At 39.5% G+C, this 23,926-nt stretch overlaps 1 protein-coding gene across 3 annotated transcripts in view; it reads left to right on the forward strand.

Annotated features, from left to right (window-relative positions):
* Positions 1–22,413, forward strand: part of HUNK (hormonally up-regulated Neu-associated kinase) — a 204,467-nt gene extending 182,054 nt beyond the window's left edge. For all 3 annotated transcript variants that reach the window (XM_075197159.1, XM_075197158.1, XM_075197160.1), the window contains exons 3-11: positions 4,635–4,927; positions 8,823–8,878; positions 10,258–10,393; positions 12,172–12,299; positions 13,701–13,836; positions 16,426–16,594; positions 16,822–16,905; positions 20,020–20,182; positions 21,195–22,413. In XM_075197159.1, coding sequence (XP_075053260.1) covers positions 4,635–4,927; positions 8,823–8,878; positions 10,258–10,393; positions 12,172–12,299; positions 13,701–13,836; positions 16,426–16,594; positions 16,822–16,905; positions 20,020–20,182; positions 21,195–21,865 — 1,836 coding nt within the window. In that variant the 3' untranslated portion in view covers positions 21,866–22,413. The remainder of the gene's footprint in view (positions 1–4,634; positions 4,928–8,822; positions 8,879–10,257; positions 10,394–12,171; positions 12,300–13,700; positions 13,837–16,425; positions 16,595–16,821; positions 16,906–20,019; positions 20,183–21,194) is intronic.
* The last annotated feature ends 1,513 nt before the right edge of the window (positions 22,414–23,926 follow it).

The raw sequence follows: 23,926 nt of genomic DNA on the forward strand, positions 1-23,926 counted from the left end.
TAGATCTGTGACTTTGGGCTAGATTTACTAAGCTGCGGGTTTGAAAAAGTGGGGGATGTTGTCTATAGCAACCAATCAGATTCTAGCTTTCATTTATTTAGTACTTTCTACAAAATGACAGAATCTGATTGGTTGCTATAGGCAACATCCCCACTTTTTCAAACCCACAGCTTAGTAAATCTAGCCCCTTGTATTATAAAGATCTTGGCCATGCCTTTAACGGGAGACACTGATCTTTCTTGAACTTGGCATCCAAAAATAAGGCCTGGGCCCACTCGGAAGCCTGGTGTGCAGCTTTATTTCCGTGTTATCTTCGTGTTGGATTGTCCCTCACATTTGTCCTACTTGGCTTGCTTAGCCATAACACTGTAACTGGACAACGTCCTTTCTCCTCGTTTAAGGAAGGCAGTAGCTCCAATTCCTTGTCCGTCTTGGGAGATCAAAAACTTTTGCAAAATAAAATTTAGCAAAAATTTTCCAAATGTGTTGTCTTCCTTGGACCCTGTTATGTTTGAATATTTAATATTGTAATTGTTAGCTCAAGGAAAACAGGCAAAATAGCTGCAGTTCTGCACCAATGTCTTGTACCCACACTTTTAGAGCATTATCAATGTGCCAATGAGGATAATTTATTCAGATTACATTTAGGAGCAAAGCTGCAATCGGACAGTTGTTTTCATTTTCCAAGTGCTTTAGACAGATGAAAGCTAATTATTGATTGGTTGTTGTGCAGTGTTAATCAGTACAATTTTAAAATTAGAGTGTCACTAAAAATTTGAATTGCGCACACCTGTGTTGGAAAGTGTCGCAATACCAAAAAATCAAGTTCCGATCAGTATCCCCATTCATGTGTACACACTATATACGTTTTACAAGACTTTCCCTCAGATCTGTGCTCTTCATCTGTCATAACCGTTGGCTGAAAAGATCATGACTGCAGGATTGGAAGGACATCGTTCCATTGTTGAAAAAAGATTTTTTAGCTCGTTCTAAAAATCAAATGAAACTATATGATGTGCTTTGGAACGATAATCGTTCATCGTTTTAGTGTACACAGTCGTTTATCGTGTGATTGGGCTGATAATCGTCTGTAAAGCTTGTAGTGTATACCCATCCTTGGACAAAGGGACTTCCTGTCAGTAATCCCAAGGACACTGCAGCCCGCTTGTATTGTGCTTGTGGGTTATACATCTGTCCGCAATGCTTTGCTCATTACAGTCTCACTGGGCTGCTAGATAGACCAGAAACGCCACATTCGCATTAAAAATCCATCCAGTGTCTTGTGAGGGTGTGTACAAAGTTGTCCTCAGTGATCACTATTTTAAGGTTCACCTCCTGCTGACCATAGTACGAGGCGAAGCACCGCGCCCCCCTATTGAGTAAATAACATCAGCAATCTTTTTTTCTTAAAAAATGCAAATCCAGCGTCAAACATCCCAAGTTCTTTCAGGTTTGGAAGCTATTTTTTTTTCATTTATATTTCAGATCTAGTTTTAGTTGCTCTTTAATATTAAGCAACGTGTATTTTAGGTTTATTGGTCTATTAAGGGACTTCTGGACCTTTCCAGTATAAGTAAGGGATGTGATCATCTATCAATAACATTAAATACGTTTGTAAAAATGGCTTAACAAAGCAGTGTCAAAATATGTTTTATGGGATCTGACACTGCGTGAACCGTGCAATATAAGTGACCGATTCCTATTTTTAGAGGGTTGTGTTAGAGCTATGTGCAGAATGTGAGGCCTCTTTTTCTGTACTAATGGACCAGTCCGTCGCATTCTGAGCAAATCACGTAATCTCTTAGTGTTCTCAAGGTATTACTCATCCATAATGGGGTAATACTAGAATCAAATATGTCCTTACAAGGCTGCCAAGAAACAAAATGCTTGGCCTGTAATATAGTGCTGGCTCTTGTGTTTTTGTTTCTACTTTTTTTTATTTTTATTGCTACATAGTGCTGCCTGTCCGTATGTACCGCAGGTAGAGATTATTTATCTTCCCAAAAAATCCCTGTGTCAAAAGTGTGTGTAGAACTCCTAATTTTTCCAAACTGAAAAACTTTGCCTACTTTCCTGCAACGCCCGGGAGACTCCCGAATTTCTGTGAGTTGTCCTGGGAGAGTCGGGAAACCTCCCAGTTCCCCCCTTTCCTTCTAGTAAAGAGGATGGGGGCGGGGCCTTGTTAGCGCTATTTGTGTCATGTTTCAACTGGGTGGAGCCTGCACATTGAGTATGTGCAATAGAGATTGCGTTGTTGGCCACTTTATTGTCAAACTTTCAGTGCCCTGTGTTCATAATCTTTATTTTTTTAATGTGCTTTTGGCCTCAATTGTTGAAGGCAAGAATATAGCGAAGACTTGAGAGGTTAAAAGCAGATACTGATAAATTATTCAAAATAAGTCGGGCTGAAATTGCTGGATGAACGGCCCAGTTTATTTAACACAAACACTAAATTATTAATAACATCCACATGAATCTATAGAGGATAAGGAGGACTGAGTGTGTTTGTGAAAAGCTTTGCAAGATTTATAAGAGCCCCAGTGTAATTTGCCAGTAATGCAGACAGGATAACATAATATTATGAATCGTCGCTGCTGTACTGTTGATTAAAACAATCAGTCATGTATCTGCCAATGGTGGTCTGTAATGCCTTTTTGGCTCCGGTCCCTGGGGGCAATATATACCATTATAATCTTTTTATTTCTCTGCTATGTTAAACAATAGAAACCTAAATAGTCCTATGGATAAATGTCACAACTGGGTTAATCAACAATGAATTAAAAAAGGTTTTGTTTTATTTAATACGCGTTTCCAAGCCTAAGGCTGTGAAATAATATTTTGGAATTAATGAAATCAAGGATTGTTTTGATGGTTATCAATAGAAATTGAGTTTCGCTCTATCACCACTAAATATAATGCTATGTTCTCCACACCATATCCACCTGTCCTGTATCACAACGCACTTTCAGTAAAGATGAGCTCAAAATTGTACGGCACGATATTCGCCCTTTTTAAGGCCTTACGCGTTTCACACACAAAAACACCATGCAGCAGAATGAACTGCAGAGTTATAGTGCACAATTTACAGTGCAGAATGTCGTAGAAAGATTGTATCATTGGCTCCTCTGCAGAATGGTGCAACTTTGTTCATCTCTCTGATCAGTGATGTATTTATAGGCTCAACAACACTACCAAATGATATAAATTTATGGCTAAAAAGCACTGAAGGAAGGTCTCCATGTCGTATCAAATTATAAAGTAAAAGTTTCAGAAGAACAATGTACAAGCCAATAAATTAAAATGATCGGAACGTGAAAAATACCCTTTTATAATCATCATCACCATTTATTTATATTGCGCCACTAATTCACTCACATCAGTCCCTGCCCCATTGGCACTTACAGTCTAAATTCCCTAACACACTCACACACAGACAGCCAATTAACCTATCAGTATGTTTTTGGAGTGTGGGAGGAAACCGGAGCACCCGGAGGAAACCCACGCAAACACAGGGAAAACATACAAACTCCTCACAGATAAGGCCATGGTCAGGAATTGAACTCATGACCTCAGTGCTGTAAGGCAGAAGTGCTAACCACTACGCCATATAATGTCTAGTTTCTCTTTTTAATGAGCTAAATCTAAAACCACCGCCAAGTAAAGTGGCAGATTTCTACATCTTTGTTTTGGTGATTGTAGTCAGACCATAAATAGTTTGCAAAAAATCCACCCTCATATTTGTTTTTCAAAGATTAAAGCCTGAGCAGTCTATATTTTTGGTTTGAAAAAGTTTGCAGTTTGAATAGCTCGCAGTTGCTAGAGGGGCAGTATCTTGATTCTCTATTGTGACTAGAGGATTGCTTTTGCCTGTTCTTTGAAGATTGCCCAGGGTTAAAAACCGGTTCTGATTAGATCTGACTATATTCCTTCCAATGTACGCGACATCAGTCCTGACTTGCTATTTAGGTTCCTCCACAGCCTCTGGGAGAATTCTCAATGCTGGAGACCAGTTAAAAGCTAAAGTGTTCTTTGTTTTTTATTCCTTTTGTGTTTTTTTTTTTTGTATCTCTCTCTCTCTCTTGTACATTACCCCATTTTACTTGAGTGATGATAGATGGGCTTTCAAATATTTTCACTTGCAGGCTTTACGCTTTCATTCCCCGGCATTTCAGTTCTTTTTAAGTGCTCCGGGAAAGAATCAAAAAAAAAAAAAAGTTGCCTGATAATTGTTTTCCAAGGAAAGCGTTGTTATAAAACTTGCGGAACATCTCTGGGGAACCGTTTCCTGCAGCTGAGAATGGAACACGGGATCCGAATAGGCACATTTTTATTTTATACGCGTGTTATCTTATTGTAGATGGCGGATGAGCTGGTGATTGATTTGAAAGAAACAATGTAAAATATAAAAAAAAGTTATATATTTGAAGGTCTTTATGTATAATAATACTTTTAGTGGTTCATATGAATGAGGTTTTCATAAAAAAAAAAATGTTTTGATGCCCATTTGAACACCAAATTTCAAAATAGTTGTAGTGCTGTAACTGTTCCGAGGTGTTTATAATATGAGACATTACCGGTAGGCCGTGAGGTAATAATTCTTACCGTGACTCTAATAAACCATGTTTCTTGTACAGGTGGCCGTGAAAGTCATAGATAAGAAGAAAGCCAAGAAGGACACTTATGTAACCAAGAACCTGCGTCGTGAGGGTCAGATCCAGCAGATGATTCGACACCCCAACATCACGCAACTGCTTGATATCTTGGAGACCGAAAACAGCTATTATCTGGTTATGGAGCTCTGCTCCGGCGGAAATCTCATGCACAAGATTTATGAGAAGAAAAGATTGGAGGAGCACAAGGCCCGAAAGTACATCCGGCAACTGATTCAGGCCGTGGAGCACCTGCATCGTGCTGGCGTCGTACACAGGTGACTAGAGTCATTTTTTTAGCCTCATATTTCTTTTGTTTCGTGGACATTTCCATGCACTGTGACTGACAGAGGGGTATATTTACTAAACTGCGGGTTTGGAAAAGTTGAGATGTTGCCTATAGCAACCAATCAGATTCTAGCTGACATTTATTTAGTACATTCTACAAAATGACAGCTAGAATCTGATTGGTTGCTATAGGCAACATCTATATTTTTTCAAACCTGCAGTTTAGTACATATAACTCATAGTCTTTAGTCCGCTTGGCTCTTCTTTAGGCCTCATACCCACTGACTTTGCTTGTTAGATGCTTTTGACATGCGTTTGTTGCTAGCATTTATACTAGTGTTTGGTGATCAATGTAGGCTTCCCCAATGGGTTAACCCGCGTTAAACGCAACACGTAAACAACATGTGTTTCGAAAACCAGAACACAATGGGACGCAGAGCATCGCTCGTAAAAATGTCAGTGGGTATAGTGACACGAGAAACAATCTCATCCAGTGTCATTTCCACGCGTTTCACTAGCTTTAGGGTATGAGCCCTTTTCAATTTATTTTAATAATGAACAAACAAAAAAATTGAGAGAGATTTGGTAGCCAGAATGTTTAAAGTTAAGTATTTCTGGCACAAGAGGTTTTGCTTCCTTAATTTGTCTACTATGAAGAGTGCTCTTCATAGTAGACAAATTACACATGCAGTGGAGGTAGCCATTTTGTCATGAACTCTTGATCAGCTCCCAAAATGGCTGCCTCAGCTGTGCTGTAGGCGAAAGGTTTTAATTGTTATCAGAAAAGTCTTTTTTTCGGAGATGGGGGAGTATGTCCAAATAAGGCTTCAGTCATAGTAAAAAATAGAAAAAGGTGAAACGTTTATGTGAAAGCCATCTTTTTTTGGTTCTGTGCCTTACCAAGTTACCAAAGTAATGAAGGAATTGTTAAAATGAGCTTTAATTGCTGTTATCATATAATTATATATTACATTGGCAGTAGGGAAGGGTCCTGCACCAATGTATACTTGCGATACAGAAGATGAGTGTTTGTTGTGTATGTTTGGGTAAATGGTTTAGTAGACATCAATAAGATCATTAGTAATTAACTGAAGCACATATACAATTTGATTGGTATTAATTTTAAATGAGGCATCACTAAGCGAAGAATAATAACCTGTTTGCTCTGCCAGAAAGCTGGCATGAATAGAATTTGTAAATGTACGTTTAAGAGTTAAAATAGAACAGACTTGAAAAAGACAGTCAAACACAATGGCAGGTAATTGGTCTCAGATTAGAACCTTTTCTGTGTATTCTCTATTTTCCTCATTATGCCGTCATTTCCAATGGTAAAAATGTTTTCTTGTGGGGGAAAAAAAGACCATTTATTTACAAAATCATTATTAAAAATGGCACAGAACCATTGTAGTTGTGGAAAATTGGTCCGGCGTCGTTCTCAATGCGTTAGAATTCTGTGAATGAAGGAATGAGTCACGCGTATTGTTAGCGGAAAGATCACAACTTTGTGTGAAGTTTCCATTATTCATAAATTTTTGCTGCTAAATGGTTTTCAGTGGCATGAAAGACAGCAGCTATAAATACGAGGGAAGAGAAGTCACGACAAGACAAGGATTTACCTGGCTCTTTTGTGAAGGGTCCGAAGTTATAAATAGAATAATAGATAGGGGACTTTGTGAAATAATATTCTGCAGACACGAAATGCTCCGATTGTTTTGAATGCATCTCATCCTCTGACGGAGCCTTGGCGGCTAAATTAAAGTTCACGGACCTCAATTTGCTATGATGCACGCTATTTTTCATCAGCGGTGTAATTACTGTCAGACCGCTTCCATTGTAATAATGCTAACAACAGAAAGCTGTTTCCATTATGATTCCTACTTATCTATTGTAGCTTCGTGGTGCAGGGAAATTGTTTTTAGCTTTTTATAGCTATACTTCCTCGTTTGTTTAAACCTTTTAATATCTTGTGTACCTAGGTGGTTTTGTCTATAAACTCACTTTAAGGGGGGGGCCACGAACAAAAATCCGGTGTTGAAATGACTGTAGTAACGGAAATCATGCGCACTATTACCGTAGTAACTGTAATAGTGGGCAGGCCGCGTTACTTTTGACAGTAACTAGGCCAATTGAATATGCCTCTAATATTCCATATACAGTATAGTCTTCACAGCACATTGAATTAGCTGTAATAGGTGGGATTCATTCATTTTCCGGTGGTATAAAAAGATTTATTTTATAGATTTCCTTGCCACAATCTGCTTCTCCTTTTTACAATAAAATATCATCATCATTTATTTGTATAGCGCCAGCATATCCGGGTGGCGCAGTGGTTAGCACTTCTGCCTCACAGCACTGGGGTCATGAGTTCAATTCCCGACCTTGGCTTTATCTGTGTGGAGTTTGTATGTTCTCCCCGTGTTTGCATGGGTTTCCTCCGGGTGCTCTGGTTTCCTCCCACACTCCAAAAACATACTAGTAGGTCCAAAAACATACTAGTAGGTTAATTCGCTGCTATCAAAAATTGACCCTAGTCCCTCTCTGTCTCTGTCTGTGTATGTTAGGGAATTTAGACTGTAAGCTCCAATTGGGCAGGGACTGATGTGGCGCTGAATCAGTGGCGCTATATAAATAGATGGTGATGATGATAGTGCTTTACAATTGGGGACAATACTGGGTAATACAGACAGACAGAGCTCACAAGCTTACAATCTGTGGGACAATGGGAGTTTGATACATGAGGTTAAGTCTACATATTGCATATTGGTCCAGCCAAATTGCTGAGGTAGAAAGTGCTTAGTGGGCTGTATGATCCAGTCACTCCACAGTGTTGGTCAGGAGGTCAGTGGGTTATTGTCTTGTGTGAACTGTGTAAAGGGTGGTAATAGGGTAACCTAGGGAGGTTAATTGAAATATTATAGTATGGCGGATTTTTCTGAATACTTTTTCAAAATCCTACACACACTATTGTTGCATAAAAGCAGAATGGTAACATCCTGGAGATTTTTTTTCCCATACTATACTGAAATTGTGACGTTATCTAAGTTCTGCCATTAATGGTTGTTTTAGGTCACTTTACATACAACATCTATTGTTGTCGCTGTTGATTGACATTTGTCACAGCTGCCCAACGTACTAAAAATAAAAACTTGTCTGTTCAGAGGGTTTACTAGAAATAGATACCAACGCTGGACTCTTACCTGTAGAGTTATAAAAATAATATGTAAAAAAAAATATAAAACAAACAAAGAAACAAACTAAGTCCGCCTATCAATGAAATCTTATAAATGTAATACTAAAAGCACATACATAACACTAATCACTAACATTCCACACAATTTGCATTCAGTGTACACTGATTAATATCAGTAGCTGCTTTACAATATATAATGTATAGCTCTATAGAAAATAAAAAAACTATTGAGAAAACATGGAAGAATTTGAAGAATCTGCCCAAATCCAACGTCAGGGTTCATTCAGACCTGATGACTTCACACAGTTTAGAAAAGTGCACGGAAATGAAAATACTCTGACGGACATTTATGAAAATTGGCGCAGAAAGAAATCAATGGTGCCGTCTATAGCAACCAATCAGATCCTAGATGCCTTTTTTCTCTAGTTCACTTTATAGAATGAAAGCAATGATTGGTTTCTGGATGCAACACCCCCACGTTTTATTAAATGTACCCTATTGTGGAATGTACCCCATATGTTGAATTTGTTTTGTTTCTTTGTATCTATTGTTTTTCTTTGCAAGAGAGAACACACTGATAATGACTAGCAATGTCTGCTATTACCTATAAGCCTCCCCAGCAATGTAATCTCTCTGACATGAACCCTCTAATTCCCATGCCTGTGCACAGTCATTAATTGTTGTCTTTCCCGCAGAGACCTGAAGATTGAAAATCTGTTACTGGATGAGAACAACAACATCAAACTCATTGGTATGCAAATTCCTTTAAAGAGCTTCCCATTAGCATTGTAGTCCTCAGTGTACACTTCATCTGTCCTAGCAGATCTGGTGTGGCTCCATTATGGTCTGCTTCCTCTGCTTTCCCCTAGTGCCAAATCGTGCTGCTGACTGTGCAACTAATGATTTGTCCGTGGAATTCTAAGCCCTCTTATTGAAATGTGTTCAGCGTAGATTAATTGCAACACATTGGAGCAGAGATTTGTATCCTGTCCGGATTTCTGATATGAAAGCTATTGTGTTGGGCTGGGTGTACACTACAGAAATTTTCTCCCGATGTGTTATCTATATTAAATTCACGTAGACACACTATACATGTATTACATTATTTACCTTGAGATCTGTGCTCTTCATCTGTTATAACCGTTGACTGAAAAGATTGTGACTCTATGGAAACCCTGATTGTGAGCGCATACACACTGCAGGATTGGAACGGCAATGTTCCGTCGTTGAACAAGATTTTTAGTTTGGTTTGAAAATCAAATGAAACGATATGATGAGCTTTGGAATGATAACCGCTCATTGTTGCGATGTACACACTAATGAAATATCGTTACGAACAGTCGTTTATCAGGTGATTGACTCGATAATCGGTTGAAAACCCTGTAGTGTGTACCCAGCCTTATTTCATAAATATTTCACGGTATTAACAAAACCTGACTTTTGAGCATTTTGTCAAATGGGTACCAGACTGTCAGACCTACGTGACCATTCCAAAAATGCCTGCTGGTGACAAGTAGAATACATATCATATATATATATATATATATATATATATATATATATATATATATATATATATATATATATATATATATATATATATATTTATTTATTTATGGTAATTTAACTCTCATAATATAGCATTGCTGTGAACCACAATGATTTTTTTATGTATGTATGGGAAGAGCAGTTTTAAGACTAGATTATGCACATTTTTTTTGCTAAAAAGGTCATTTCTTGTTACTGGATATATTATAATTCAATAACAATTGATATTTTTGGCTCAAGATGCTTCTGGTCAATAGATGCCGACAGTGGTTATCTGTTTATCAGTCCATATGTATCCATAATTCACGCCCAGTGATAAAATTAGGGATCTGCTCACTACCTTAATGTTATTTAAAACAGACAAGGTTCTTGTTTTGCTTAGTGATAGAACGTGTCTTACCGGAAAGGCTTACTCTCGTACAATAATCTTCCCTGTTGTCGGAGGTTCATGAGAATAACAGATGATCACGTTTGTCCTCGTGAAACCTCCCATAACAGTTGTTGTAATGAGCCATACGCCATGTGCTTTGTTTATTTGCTTTAGAAGTAAAAACATTGAACGCCTGTATGTTGTGTTTACAGACTTCGGATTGAGCAACTGTGCCGGAATCTTGGGCTACACCGACCCATTCAGCACTCAGTGCGGCAGTCCGGCCTACGCTGCACCAGAACTCTTGGCGAGGAAGAAGTATGGGCCCAAAGTGGACGTTTGGTCCATGTAGGTATTTTTTTTTCCAAATGAACATTTTCTGCATTGTTTTATTTAATGGGTGAAAAATGTTCGAGCTCTGCTATTTTTCTATCACAAATGTAGTTTCTATTTAATAAAACCCAAAGCCAAGCTTAAGCTGGGTACACACTACAGAGTTTTCCACCAACTTTTTATGCCGATCGATTTTACATGCGATGGATGTTCCGATCGCTCGGTCCATGGACTGCATACACACTAGCCTTGTTTTAGACAATAAAGGGAAGAGCGGACGTCCCTTTAGCGACTTTTTACAGCCATGCTGTCATGAGCAATGATTGCAATTCCGTACACACTGGAGCAACATCGGTCGGAAGTTTATACACACTACACAATGGAAACGAGATTGGAATGAAAATATTAAACAGTACGACCAACCAAATGAGGCTACAATCGTCCATTTGGGCAGACTTTCGACCATCGTGTCACTACTATACACACTGACCCGACTTTTGAACAAGTGGTCGTATGTCGGCTGGTTGAGCCGATTATTGGACGAAAACCCTATAGTGTGTACCCAGCTTTAGTTAGACTTTGAGTTTGTCTTACAAGTCTATCAAGGTTTTCAACCAGTTATGATTATTTGAGTAATTTAGCGTCTTTTAGCCAGTTTAACACAAACCCTGGCTTCTAGGATTACTGTCCAGTCCTACACTGAAAGCAATGTTATACTGCGGCAGGGATAAGATAAGGAAATATAGCATATCACAGTCTGGCTTAGACTCCCTTCTTAAATAGATATTCCCATAATTCACACACTGAGACTGGAATGTAGATAAACAGTCCTCTGCCAAAGCCGCTGACCTTTGGGATGTACAGATGTCCTTCAACAAAAGTTAGCACTCTATTAATGCCTACAATACATGGTGGGTTTAATCAGTAACCCAGCTCAGCCGTGCTGTTCTAATTAGCTCACAAGTAACGAGCAAGAAGCGACACAAACTCTCTGTCTCTTTGCTATTGCAAATTGTGGTGTGTTGTTATTTTTATCATTGCTATTCTTATCCTACTTTTAATTGCACATGTCGACGGAATGTGAAACGATAGCATTAATAAAAGTAACAATGTGTCTGCTGGGTCTAGATGGGTATCTCTCAATATAAATGTATGGTGTAAGCTGCAAGGTTACTATGGTAACTTAATGTGGAAGGAATTCTGAACACCGTGTTCTATGAAGGACACTTTACCCTGGATGCTGGACTGTGTAACCAGCTGACATTTGGTGTGAATTACTAGCTAAAATAATAGAAAGCAAAACCCTTAATAGGGTTTAAAAAGAAGATTTGTTATAGTTTTGTCACTACTGCTGTCCCAGAACCTCCCGGGGAGCTGTCAGTGGCTGTCTTTAATGAAGAATAATGATGGCTTCATTATAATAATGCTTGACTTTGGACACTAAAAGTCTGCTGACATGCAGCAAAATACACCTAAGCTTTTTATTTAGTGGGGTTTTCCAGCACCATTTTTGAGCAGTGTTTGAGGACACCAAATAATAACTCCTTGAAGAAAGGCCCTTTTTAGGAGAGATTGTGTCTATTAATCACAATACTGAGTAGAACGCTCTAGTGTGATTCGCAGGGTCCAGTGTTCCAGAAAAGCGGTAATACTGAGACACTGCGGCAGGTTCGGGAGTGGGCGGGGCTTAAATCACTGTCAATTGTTATGAATGGGTCGCTGTGTTTGCAATACTCATTCCTAACCTGTATGTTCACCTTTTTTCTCTTCTTTTTTTTTTCTTTTTTTTCAAGTGGTGTTAACATGTATGCCATGCTGACTGGCACTCTGCCATTCACCGTGGAGCCGTTTAGCCTGAGAGCTTTGTATCAGAAGATGGTAGACAAAACCATGAATCCGTTACCCACCCACCTCTCTCCTGGTAAGTACCTCCACGTGTCGGAGGCCATTCATGCTCAAGCAGCGTGGGGTATTCACATGTTCCCGCACACGTTCCCTAACTAAAGGCTGCGTGCCTCACAAGCCAATTTCTAGAGCGCTTTCTGTAATGTCATTATTACTGCGAGAGGGGGGTTTTGTGAGGGAAATTAGTCTGCATGAAAACTCAGTTTTGTGTGAAGGTACCTACAGTGTAGTATTATGTAATGCCGGTTTATTTTGTAAAGCGAGGTTTGGATTGTGTTATACTGATTTTGCCTTTTTTTTTAACATTAACACTCCTAGTTCTGTTTAAACGTTTTTTTTGCACATATAGGAAAGTCAATATTTGTATTCTGCCAGCCTAGCTTGATTTTTAGGGTCATTTAAAGTGTGTTATCCATCATGTCCAATTACATTTTAAGCGAGAATCTTGAAGTATTGTCAGAATTGCAGATTATCTGAAGAGCATTCTAAATAGCGTTCTAAAAATACTTTCCTTTTCTAAGCTGGGATCAGAATTAAATGATGCAAGAACAGCACAAGACTTCAAGTCATTGGTCTAATGTTTGGTCATTTATTTTTAAGAATTATTGTTACCGATATATATATATATGTTATCTAGAATTCTTAGATATTTGAATTTTATGGATAATGTTTGGGGTTTTTTCGCCAGAATTTTGGAGCACCTTACCAAAAATGTACTAAATTATGTTTACAAATGATCTGTTTCACCCATACTGTCCCTATCATTCCTTTTCCTCATTAGACTGTTTAGCAGCACTCCTTACAATGACTGTGAGACGCTCCGTATTCATGCCAGTGTGTTCATGGCATTCCCTTCCTTTAATAAATAGTTTAGCAGTGCTCCTCACAGTGAATGAAGGAAGAGACACTTAGGGCTAGATTTACTAAACTGCGGGTTTGAAAAAGTGGAGATGTTGCCTACAGCAATCAATCAGATTTTAGCTGTCATTTATTTAGTACTTTGTACAACATGACAGCTAGAATCTGATTGGTTGCTATAGGCAACATCCCCACTTTTTCAAACCCGCAGTTTAGTAAATATACCCCTTAGTCATATGGTCTGCTCATAGAACAGCAGTTATTTACTTTTTTTTTCTTTTTCTGGTTTTGTGAACTTTGTAGATAGTCAAATCCAGATAACCAATCCCTGTGTCAATAACATCAAGGCCTGCTTGACCAAGAAGGGAGCAATAAACTAAGAATACAAGCCTTATACCACTCACAAATTCCTAGGCAAATAGGGTGAAATATATTTAAGAAGGATCTGGGTGGGAGAAATGTTTGAAGCCTAATATAAAGAATACGGAGATAACATAATTACACAAATGAACTAAGTGGCTAATCATTGTCATTGTCTCCTCCCTCTTCTGCCTTTCAGCTGCTGTTAATTTCCTAAGGTCTCTGCTGGAACCAGATCCAATCAAAAGGCCGACCATCCAGCAGGCGCTGGCCAATCGCTGGCTTAACGACAACTATCACGGAAAAGGACCCCACACGTTCACGTATCCAAACAGGTAGAACCTGCAAACTGTTCTCTTAGGGCTTGGAGTACGGCATTCAGTACTTGTTCTTAAACATTTTTTTGAATAGCCCAAAAACTAATGTCAGTTAATTATGTCCGTTAATGGACTTGCACACACATACTTTCTGACAAACGAGGAGACAGATTCATCAGAATTCTAATAGTGTAAAAAAAGAAAGATGGCGGCATGCCACTGTGCCATGAGACCTTTTTTTTTATTTGGCAACCGTTTAGTTTGTGTACTGATGGGAATTGAGAAAATATTTGTCAGTTGGTCCCCTCCTGCTACCTGTTGTAAATGAACGTCACCTGGAGAATAGCCTTCTGGTTTATGTCACTTTCGGAATGCCTTGTTTGCAAATAGAATGTCCCCATCTCTTCCCATTGCATTAGTGGGGCTGTCTCTATAGTGCCTCACATGCTCTTCAGAATACCCTATCCTGCACTGAGGAGGCCAAATAAGGCCGAAACAGTATTTGCTTGTTGGTGGGTGGTCCATTTCAGCACAAGCCAGCCTCATGCTCTATAAGCCAGGTGGTTGGTACATTGACTCAAAGGAATGTTATGTAAATGGAATGAGCTACAAGTGTGCTCTGCTTGTGGAATTTCGTATTTGCTTATCATCTCTTTGATTCCTGAAAACATGACCCGTTGTTAGCTCTTGAGGACTGGGTTTGAGCACCTCTGGTCTATGGGGTTCTCAGTCCCACGTCTCCTCTTTTTAGGACTTTAAACTCTCTGTCCCTTTTTGTTTACTGTCAAACACACAAGTCTTCAGGTTAATTTGCACAGTATCATCTGACAGTGTTTCCTGCGCCCTTCAAAAAACAATCCTTTCCCGCTTCCATTCCACAAACACTGCTTAAATGAAAATAAGCTCAGGAGATTTAGAATAAAATATAATTAGGTTGTATTCCTGCATCACATAAATCTCTTTAAAAGCCGTGCAGTATTATTGAACATTCCAGTGAGAGCGTTGATTAATTGCAACAGTATAGTTTAATATTACTGTGAAATTTCACAGATCATATATCATGTCTTTACGAGACAAACCTTAATAGCTGTCTCCACCCTGTTCTGCTGCAATCCAAGTCAGCAAGGTGTCAGATAATTATATATATATATATATATATTACATATATAAAATATAATATATCATATTTATATTTACAATTAGCAGCTGTGCAGAGTCACCTGCACGGGTTGGTTTAATCGGAGCCTGTTTACTTAATGTGTAATGGTGGTTTTCTATTCATGGGGAAAATCAAGGGCCAGTCTGCTACCTGTTTAATTGCTACATAAATGGTATTAGCAGGGGTCCTCAGTGCCTCATAGATTTTTTCCAGAGCATGCAGTGTTTTATAATATTGCTCACTTGGAGAGGATTATTAAGCACACACATCCCCCTCCAATGCCATTTATATGGCAATTAAAAGCAACAGATTTTCTCTTAAACGGCAGGGATATTTTCTGTATAAGGAGGTGAGCGATAGGCTTCTGTGAACAGACATCAACAGCTAATGTAGAGCCAGTGGGGTGTGGGGTAGGTTAGGACAGACACATGACCCATCAGGGAAGTATCTCTGCCTTGGAAAAGGTTATTAGTGTAACCAGGGAGCAATAGATCATGGGTATAATAGCAAATGCCTTTAGGGCAGTAATTAGACATAATATAGGATAATAAATGAACATTTTGGTCTTTTGTTGAGCACAAGTCAGCCTTACACAACTGGATACTTCTTTTAAGGATGTGTCCTTTGGAAAGATGGACATGAAGCCAGGGAGACAACTGTGGTCTTTGAGACTTGCAGGACGCTTGAATGACACGCGTGTTCCTCAATAACGGGGCTGCTTTACCAACACGTAATGTGTTCCATCTCATGTAGACAGGGCCATCTTTTCCATTGGGCACGATGGGCAGCTGCCCGGGGGCCCCACGGGCAAGGGGGCCCCATAGGTACGGCTCTTAATGAAAATAAATAATCCTGCAAAAGAAAAAAACCTGCAAAAAAAACCTTTAAGGGTCACTGAGCAAGTACATCTATCTATCTCTATATATCTATATCTGTATCTGTATACATCTATATCTATATCTAGGGGCCCTAGTGCACTGCTTTGCCCGGGGGCCCATAATGTTGTTAAGATGGCCCTGCATGTTGGAACAGTCCACAGAACAGTGCAACATGTGTCAGAAAGTCCTGCACAAATCCAGCACCCGATAGTTGAGTTTAACCCCTGGATTGCCCGTTGTCAGATCGCTGACAACGGGCAATCCACCGCAAATTAGGTCCTGTAAATGAAAGGTGATGCTTATAATACAGCTTACTCTGCTTGGTCCATGTATAATGTTATATCCATCATAGAATGCGTAATGGCATATAACTTAAAAGTTGCTTGGCTTTGCCAAATACTAGTTTTTTGAACAAATGACCTGGTAGACGTGAGTTTTTCCTGTTTTATTAAGTAGGAAGAGATCTGCAAAATGTCAATTATCTTTATGCTGAAACAATAATCATTCTAATTACTGATCTACATTTATCTGGGGAACATCAATGTCATGTCGTGTTTACCTGCTGTCTAGGATCCACCTTGAAGACTTGAGTCAGTGTGTGGTCCGTCACATGTCGGAGAAGCTGGGTTATAAGCACAGTGATGTCATCAATGTCATCCTCTCTAACCGCGCCTGTCACACTCTTGCTGTCTACTTCTTATTAAACAGGAAACTGGAGCGCTACCTCATCACCATGCGGGTATGTTTGTTTCTTATTATATGCTTGTGATGCTTGCCTTGTTTGTTTTACACATGACTGGGCTTGTTGTTAGCAGGGGGGGGCAGGGGGGGTTGTTCTCTGGTAAAAGGGGAAGGGGGATTAAGAGAGGTTTACTTGGAAGCAATGATTACCACACTCCTTTGTTATCTGTTTTTCTGCAGAATGTGCTGTGATCTGTATTTAACATCTGTTTCATTTCATGCCAGAAACCCGACATTAATGACAACGTTTGCCACAAGAACCAGATGCATCAAATGGAAAAATATAAATCAAATAAGAACTACTGTGAGGTGAGAACCCCAATTCCCACTACGTTCTCTTTTCTAGAATGATGAGAGAAATGCATAAACCAAGACTTTAAAGGGGCTGTATACTGATTATCCTATATGTTGTGTAGAGTGTTCAGTCTAAAACTATCATCATCATCATTTATTTATTTAGCGCCACTAATTCCGCAGTGCTGTACAGAGAACTCATTCACATCAGTCCCTGCCCCATTGGAGCTTACAGTCTAAATTCCCTAATATAGACACACACTCACACACAGACATAGAAAGACAGACAGAGAGGGAGAGACTAGGATCAATTTTGACAGCAGCCAATTAACCTACCAGTATGTTTTTGGAGTGTGGGAGGAAACCGGAGCACCCGGAGAAAACCCACGCAAACACGGGGAGAACATACAAACTCCACACAGATAAGGCCATGGTTGGGAATCAAACTCATGACCCCAGTGCTGCGAGGCAGAAGTGCTAACTACTAGGCCACTAAGGGGTTGTCTGAGAGATGTCTGTCTGCTTTGGGTTATTGTCGGTAGAGGTAAATGTCCCCCCCCAATGTCTCTCTAACTGATGCATCCCAAACCTTAAAGGAAATTTTCATTTTTAAATATGAATTCTACTAAACTAGCCCCCACTCCTTCCCCAACAATAGTACTTTGGTGAGGGCCCCTCACTTAGGAACCCCACCATTTAGTGGCCATTACTTTCTGCGTCACCGAAAGCTTGAAAGTCTCATAGCCGCTGTGTTGGTTCTGTCCTGCTACAGAGAACCCATCAACATCAATGGTGAGCCACAGAGATCCCAGGTATATGCTATTGCTGCGGTTTTACTTTGTACAGTGAATTGTGGGGGCCCTATGAACACTGCCAAAACTGTTTTTTTTTTTTATTAAAAGTCATATTTAAAGTGGAAAACCCCTTTAAGCCAAATTACATCACCGAGTGAAGAAAACATCATAAAACTTTCTTTCGGAATGAGTGATCAGATGATCGTAACCCAGGACTGTGACTTCAGTAGAAGGAAACCGGAGCACCCAGAGGAAAACAAAGCAAACGCGGGGAGAACATACAGACTCCACACAGATGGAGTCGAAATCGAACTCATGATGGACTTGTAATACCAGCACATTGAGCCTGTGACAGATGAATGCTCAAATGTAAGGCCAGTCATGAGTAAAGTAGAATTAGAAAAGCAAAGCCCATAAACTTAAAAAAAAGCAATACACAAACCAAAGTATTGCAGAAAGTAAGACAGCCAGGATTTCACTGCTCCCGTCATTGTGTTGCCAGGCCAGACACAGATAAGGAACCATCGTTATTAGGAAGAGCAGAACGCTACACGATCTGGTTCAGTGCTTTCTGCGCTGGTTCAGGATGTAATACAATAGCCAAGTGATGAAATGTGGCAGATGGAGCGTGTGTCAGCCATGGTCCGGGGAGTAACTTCCTTCTCAGTGAGAAGGGAAGAAGGGATCGGAAACTCCTCCTAGGGATTTGCTTTCTAAAGGAATGAAATTGGAGGATATGTCTGGTATGTGAAACAAGGAAACTGTGACTCCCCCATCTCTTCACTGGACTGTGAACTAACCTCTGTGCTCACTGCGGAATTCCACTATTTACTACACTTCATTCATTCACTCGCTCTCTCACTTGCAGGCACTGCCCAGAATATGACCCCTAAGTTTCCTCCTAACATTTACAAATCATTAAAATGGAAATTAAAACGGCATTTGAGTAGTCTCAAAACAAAAACATTGGCCTAAGTCAGGGTTTCCCAAACCCAGTCCTCAGGGCTCCCCAACAGCGCAGGTTTTCCATATCTCCTTGCTGGAGCACAGGTGTATTCATTACTGACTGACACATTGTAACAGATCCACAGGTGGTATAATTATGTCACATGTGATCCGGAAAACCTGCACTGTTGGGGAGCCCTGAGGACTGGGTTTGGGAAACCCTGGCCTAAGGTAATCTACTGCATATGATCACTCATTAACACACAATTGGAAACAGGCATGTTGTGGGATGTAGCAGTGTTCATGTAACATGTGGAATCACTAGGATACAATGACATGTTGAAGAACAGGACCACACAATGGTTACAAGTTACGTCATAGGTTGGGTCACGTAACAACAAATAGGACACAAGCATCACATGACAGTATTGCCAGTTGATTGAATCGCATGTCACAGAGGCGTGTCCCTGCTGTGTGCAGACATGTTGACATGTTATTCTACTTGAAGTAATTCTACAATGCTCTGAGAAAGAAGGGCTGTAGTCCTCAAAACTTCAGCCATTCTGAATTAAATCGTCCGCTTTGCAAAGTTCATTGTGTGCCTCCATTTCACCCATTTCTTTGATTTTGTACCGTACCCATTTTATTCGATGGGAGTCTATATTAGGGAATTTAGACTGTAAGCTCAATGGGGCAGGGACTGATGTGAATGAGTTCTCTGTACAGCGCTGCGGAATTAGTGGCACTATATAAATAAATGATGATGAGTGCTCTGGTCAACTGGTAATGTTGATTTTAAAATATGTTTGTTTTTTGTTTTTTTTGCATACTGTAATTTTCTTCTAAACACTTGCTTCCGTGAAACCAATGAACAATAGACAGTCTGAAAAATGGGCTTTTAAAGAAAGCATCCCCAACTTAAAGAAAAACTTTCCTTTTCAACTATGTAACTATTAGAAACCAGCAGCTCAGGAGCAACAAGACAAGTCTCAGTAACTTTGGCATGTGTAGCAGTTATCAATGTATGCTTGGTTATTATATTAGAATTTTAGGGGTAGATGTATCAAGCCTTCTAACTAGGAAAAGTGGAGATGTCGCCCATAGCAACCAATCAGATTCTAGCTACCGTTTATTTAGAACATTCTAGGAAATGATAGCTAGCATCTGATTGGTTGCTGTGGGCCAAACCTCCACTTCTGCTTTTTAAAAAGTTTGATAAATCTATCCCATAGTGTTAATAGTTGTTAAATACATATCGGGCTTGACATAATATCTGTGAAGTGTGAGTGATGGTCTCTCTCCTGTAAACAGCAGGAAGTTGAGTTTCTGATAAAACCTTCTACATTTATCACTTGTTTTGACAATGAGATTTTATCTGTATATTTGTTAGGAACGTAAACCCAAAGACCCAGAAAAGCGAGGTGAGCAGCGTGCTGGTCAGAAGAAGATGGAAAAATGTTCTCCTTCTCACAGACAACCCACCTGTCTCATGACACAAGGACATAATGCCAAGCCTTCCGTCAGGGAAAGAAAGTCGTCTAAGTCCGAGCGAGGTAAGGGTTAAAGCCCGCAGCAGTACCTTGAAAGTGCTAAATTCTTTGTAAAGTAGCCAAACTTGCTTTGATGCTTATGGGTAACAAGGTCAAGATGTTTGAAGGGACACTGACACAAAACACTAAACATTCCCCATAATTACATTTCTAGGAAACGGGCTTCTGTGTACTTTTTTTTTTTTTTTTTTTTTAAAGTATCCCATTTGCTAAAAGCAATGAGAATATTTTTTGTTGATCTTTCTGCAGTATAAGTAAAGCATAAAATAAATTTGTTAACTTTATCTACTTGTCTGATGAAGAAATCAGACGACCAGTATCAAGTGAGTTTGAAAAGATGTTAATCTGGCCTTTGTTAGTGTTGCTGATATATTTAATTGTTTATATTACACCCTAGGCAGCCGAATAAAATAAAAAGAATGATTTGCAAATCGTCTTATTCTAACGTGGGGATATGAATTAAAAAGATATGGGGTGGATTTCCCCTAACAACTATCATCTTCTCTGTAATAAATAAAAACAGATGTTGATCTAATTGGATTTTTATGGTCAAATGTCTTAGTGACCCTTAAATACTTTGTTTCCTAAGCAACATTCATACTTTTCCCAAGTTTGTAACCACTTTTGTGTGATAGGAACATTTAAGAAACCATTATCTGCAATTTAGGGGATCATGGCATAGCCTCATTAATCTGTATCTATCTGTAGTAAATATATAAGTGATACAATTATTGAACGTTTAGAGAGCTGGAGTACTAAAGGTCGCCAGTCTGTACCCACAGTCCTTGTTGTTTACATTACGAGAGTATATGACGCCAACATTTATACAATTCATATGGTTGAAAAGTGGAAGAACCGCTAGAAACTAGTCTGAAAGGAATTTTAATATCACTGTGGGAATGTAATTCAATGCACGTATTGTACTTTAATATTGTAGTTCAGGTTTCGTCAAGTATTTTTTCCATTCAGGTTGTATATGCAAATACTTTATATTATGTTATGTTATTTATTGCAGAATCCATTGGTGGATTAAGTCCTTTCCATGAAGTCAAATTAAACAAGCCCACCTGCGTCACTTCCTGCTCTCTGGAATATCTGGAGATGCAAAGTCCGGACCCAAGAACTCCGAAGATTATGAGGCGTCAAGACTCCCACTCGCAGGAGACGGTGAACATGAACATGGGTGGTCGCATGAGAGAACCTCATCTGAATGTCGTGCGTTCTTTTGAGTCCGTGAACAGAGAAGACCAAATCGAATCCTCATCTCCGTCTCACCAATACCGAGTTATAGATTCACCAGTGTCCTTCTCTCCTCGTCACTCAAGTGAAAGAACTCGGTCCCCAATCTTTCAGTTTGACAACACAACCCCCGTGAAGGCTCACTCCACGCTGTCTTCGTTCACGTACGAGGACAAGAGCAGCCCATCCAGTTCGGAATCTATGTCCCCAACTTCGCCCCATTCCCCGTCCGGTAACAATAACATTTCCGGGAACTTGGGAAGCCCAAATTGTGTCAGAAGCCGAGGCCGATTCCCTATGATGGGCATTGGACAGATGTTGAGAAAGAGGAGCCAGGTGACCTCTCCGAAACCCGATAACGCCCTGGAATCTCGAATGCCCGCCTTGCACCAAATGAGCCCAGGATATGCCAGTTTCAACTCATCAGATATGAATGGGTTTTGCTGATTGGGTATCTTTTGAAGGACAGTGTTTTATTCTGAGAGCTGACCTGATTTAGAAAGAGAAGAGATTGTTGATATACTTGTAAATGTACATTTTGTAATATTCCTCATTGTACCAAGATCATTTTGTTATGCGTTTTATTTTATCCATTGACGACACTGTCACTTCCATAACGAACACTTCTGTAGCCGTGATGCCACTGAATCTACTAGAGTCTGGTGCATTCAAAGAATACTGTCATTTTTCTTGGCAAACTCTCTACGAATGTTACAAATATACGTTTATATGCATTTCTGTGAATATACGACATGCAGAAGTGCACAGTTCTGCTGTAACTAATATGACTGAAATCTTCAATACTGTGGTCAATTTTCCGCTACCTACCAAGGACCATGTCTGATTTTTAAGCTGTTTATTTCCTACACTGACCTTGGTGAACTTGACTTATCTGGGAACACTACAAAAGTGGATAAAGCTTAGGTGCGGGGAAACATTACTGTAAACATTATGGATTTCTCATTCCACATTAAAGAGTTACCGTGTCTTCTCAAGCTTAATGTACCAGGTCATTTTGTTACTTGCGGACTTGTTTCTTATACAATTCTTTAATGGATCTCCGCTGTTTGGTGACAGGACTGATAAAAGATGGATTGGCAATGCTGTTTGGAATTTTAGGTCGCTTTAAATGTCCGTTTGACTTAGTGTTGTGTGATGTAAGTGAGGGAAACATTCATTTTCTAATTGAACAATTGTTAATATTCTGTGGACGACTCTCGCCCCATATTTTGTGCCAGTTAAAAGATTTGAGAAAATACAAATTTTGGTCGTTTATAAAATGGATATAGCGTTGCGATCTTCTCTCCTACCTTTTCAAACAAACGGCAGCGTTATTGGTGAACTACCACTCACACCATAAGGAAACTCACCATGGACCAACATCAACAATACTGCTCTCTGCCTAAATCCAGTAAGGGGCGGCAGGAGAGAAAATTGTGGTCTAGTCCATTGGGGCATTCGGTGGGGGGTAACTCTGAACCAAAAATAAGTAACTAATTACTAGTAATAGTAACTTTCGATCTTCTCTTAGTGAACGTCGATAAATAATTTTAGTTTATGATGGTGTTCTTCTTTAACGTATACAGAGGTTAAAATAAACTGGAATAAGACTAAAGACTACATTTGGTGCACACTACAGACCTAGATGCTATAGTGGAGGCAGACATTTTTGTAGTCTGAATCAGTACTGCGCTAATGTAACGCAAAGTGAATTGAGTAGCAGGTGACTTATATGAGGGGGAAAAAAAGGCAGCTACCGTTTTATTCCTAGTGGTCAGTTTACATGGTGGATAGGGGCCGAAATTTGGAAGTGTTTCTACAACGCGTATTCCTCTGAAGCTGGGCATGCCGCTAAGCTTCAATCCAAATTTGCAAAAGAACTTTGACATATATATTCCACGTTCTTAGAGTCATCCATCGAGTGTTGCTGTGACGAGTGAGAGAAGAACAAAGGCTTGAAAGTACAATAGTATTCCATTAATGTTCTCTAAACAATTGCACAACTCTGTGACAACGAATACATCACTGTGTCCTTTGTATGTTAAGATACACGCGTTGTTGCTCAATTTAGTAAGATTAAAGTCTTTATACCGGGTGGATTCATACGGCTGCCAGTCTTACTGGGAGTTGTAGTCTAGCTGCCAATGGACAACATTACGCACTATCTTACTGTAATCCTTACAATGTGAAACGATAATAATGCATTACTAAACTTTTGTCTTCAATGGTTTACAGTGTCGTGCAAGGACTTTCCCATAATGCCATGGGGTTGCTGCTACTTAATTCTCATTTTGCATGGGCATACAAGGATTGTTTACAAGATACAAGATAAGCCACAGACATACTTGGCTCTAGTTTTCGTTACTAGAGTTTCTGCATCCCGGCACTCGCTACGGATCAAATCCCCTCAGTTACGGGGAAAATATAACATATTTAGTAATAAAACTACCATTTTCCTAGAAATGTTCAGTAAAGCATATGGCTACAAGCCAATATGACCTTGGATTC

This window comes from Mixophyes fleayi, chromosome 2, assembly GCF_038048845.1.
Source record: "Mixophyes fleayi isolate aMixFle1 chromosome 2, aMixFle1.hap1, whole genome shotgun sequence".
Lineage (NCBI taxonomy): Eukaryota > Metazoa > Chordata > Amphibia > Anura > Limnodynastidae > Mixophyes > Mixophyes fleayi.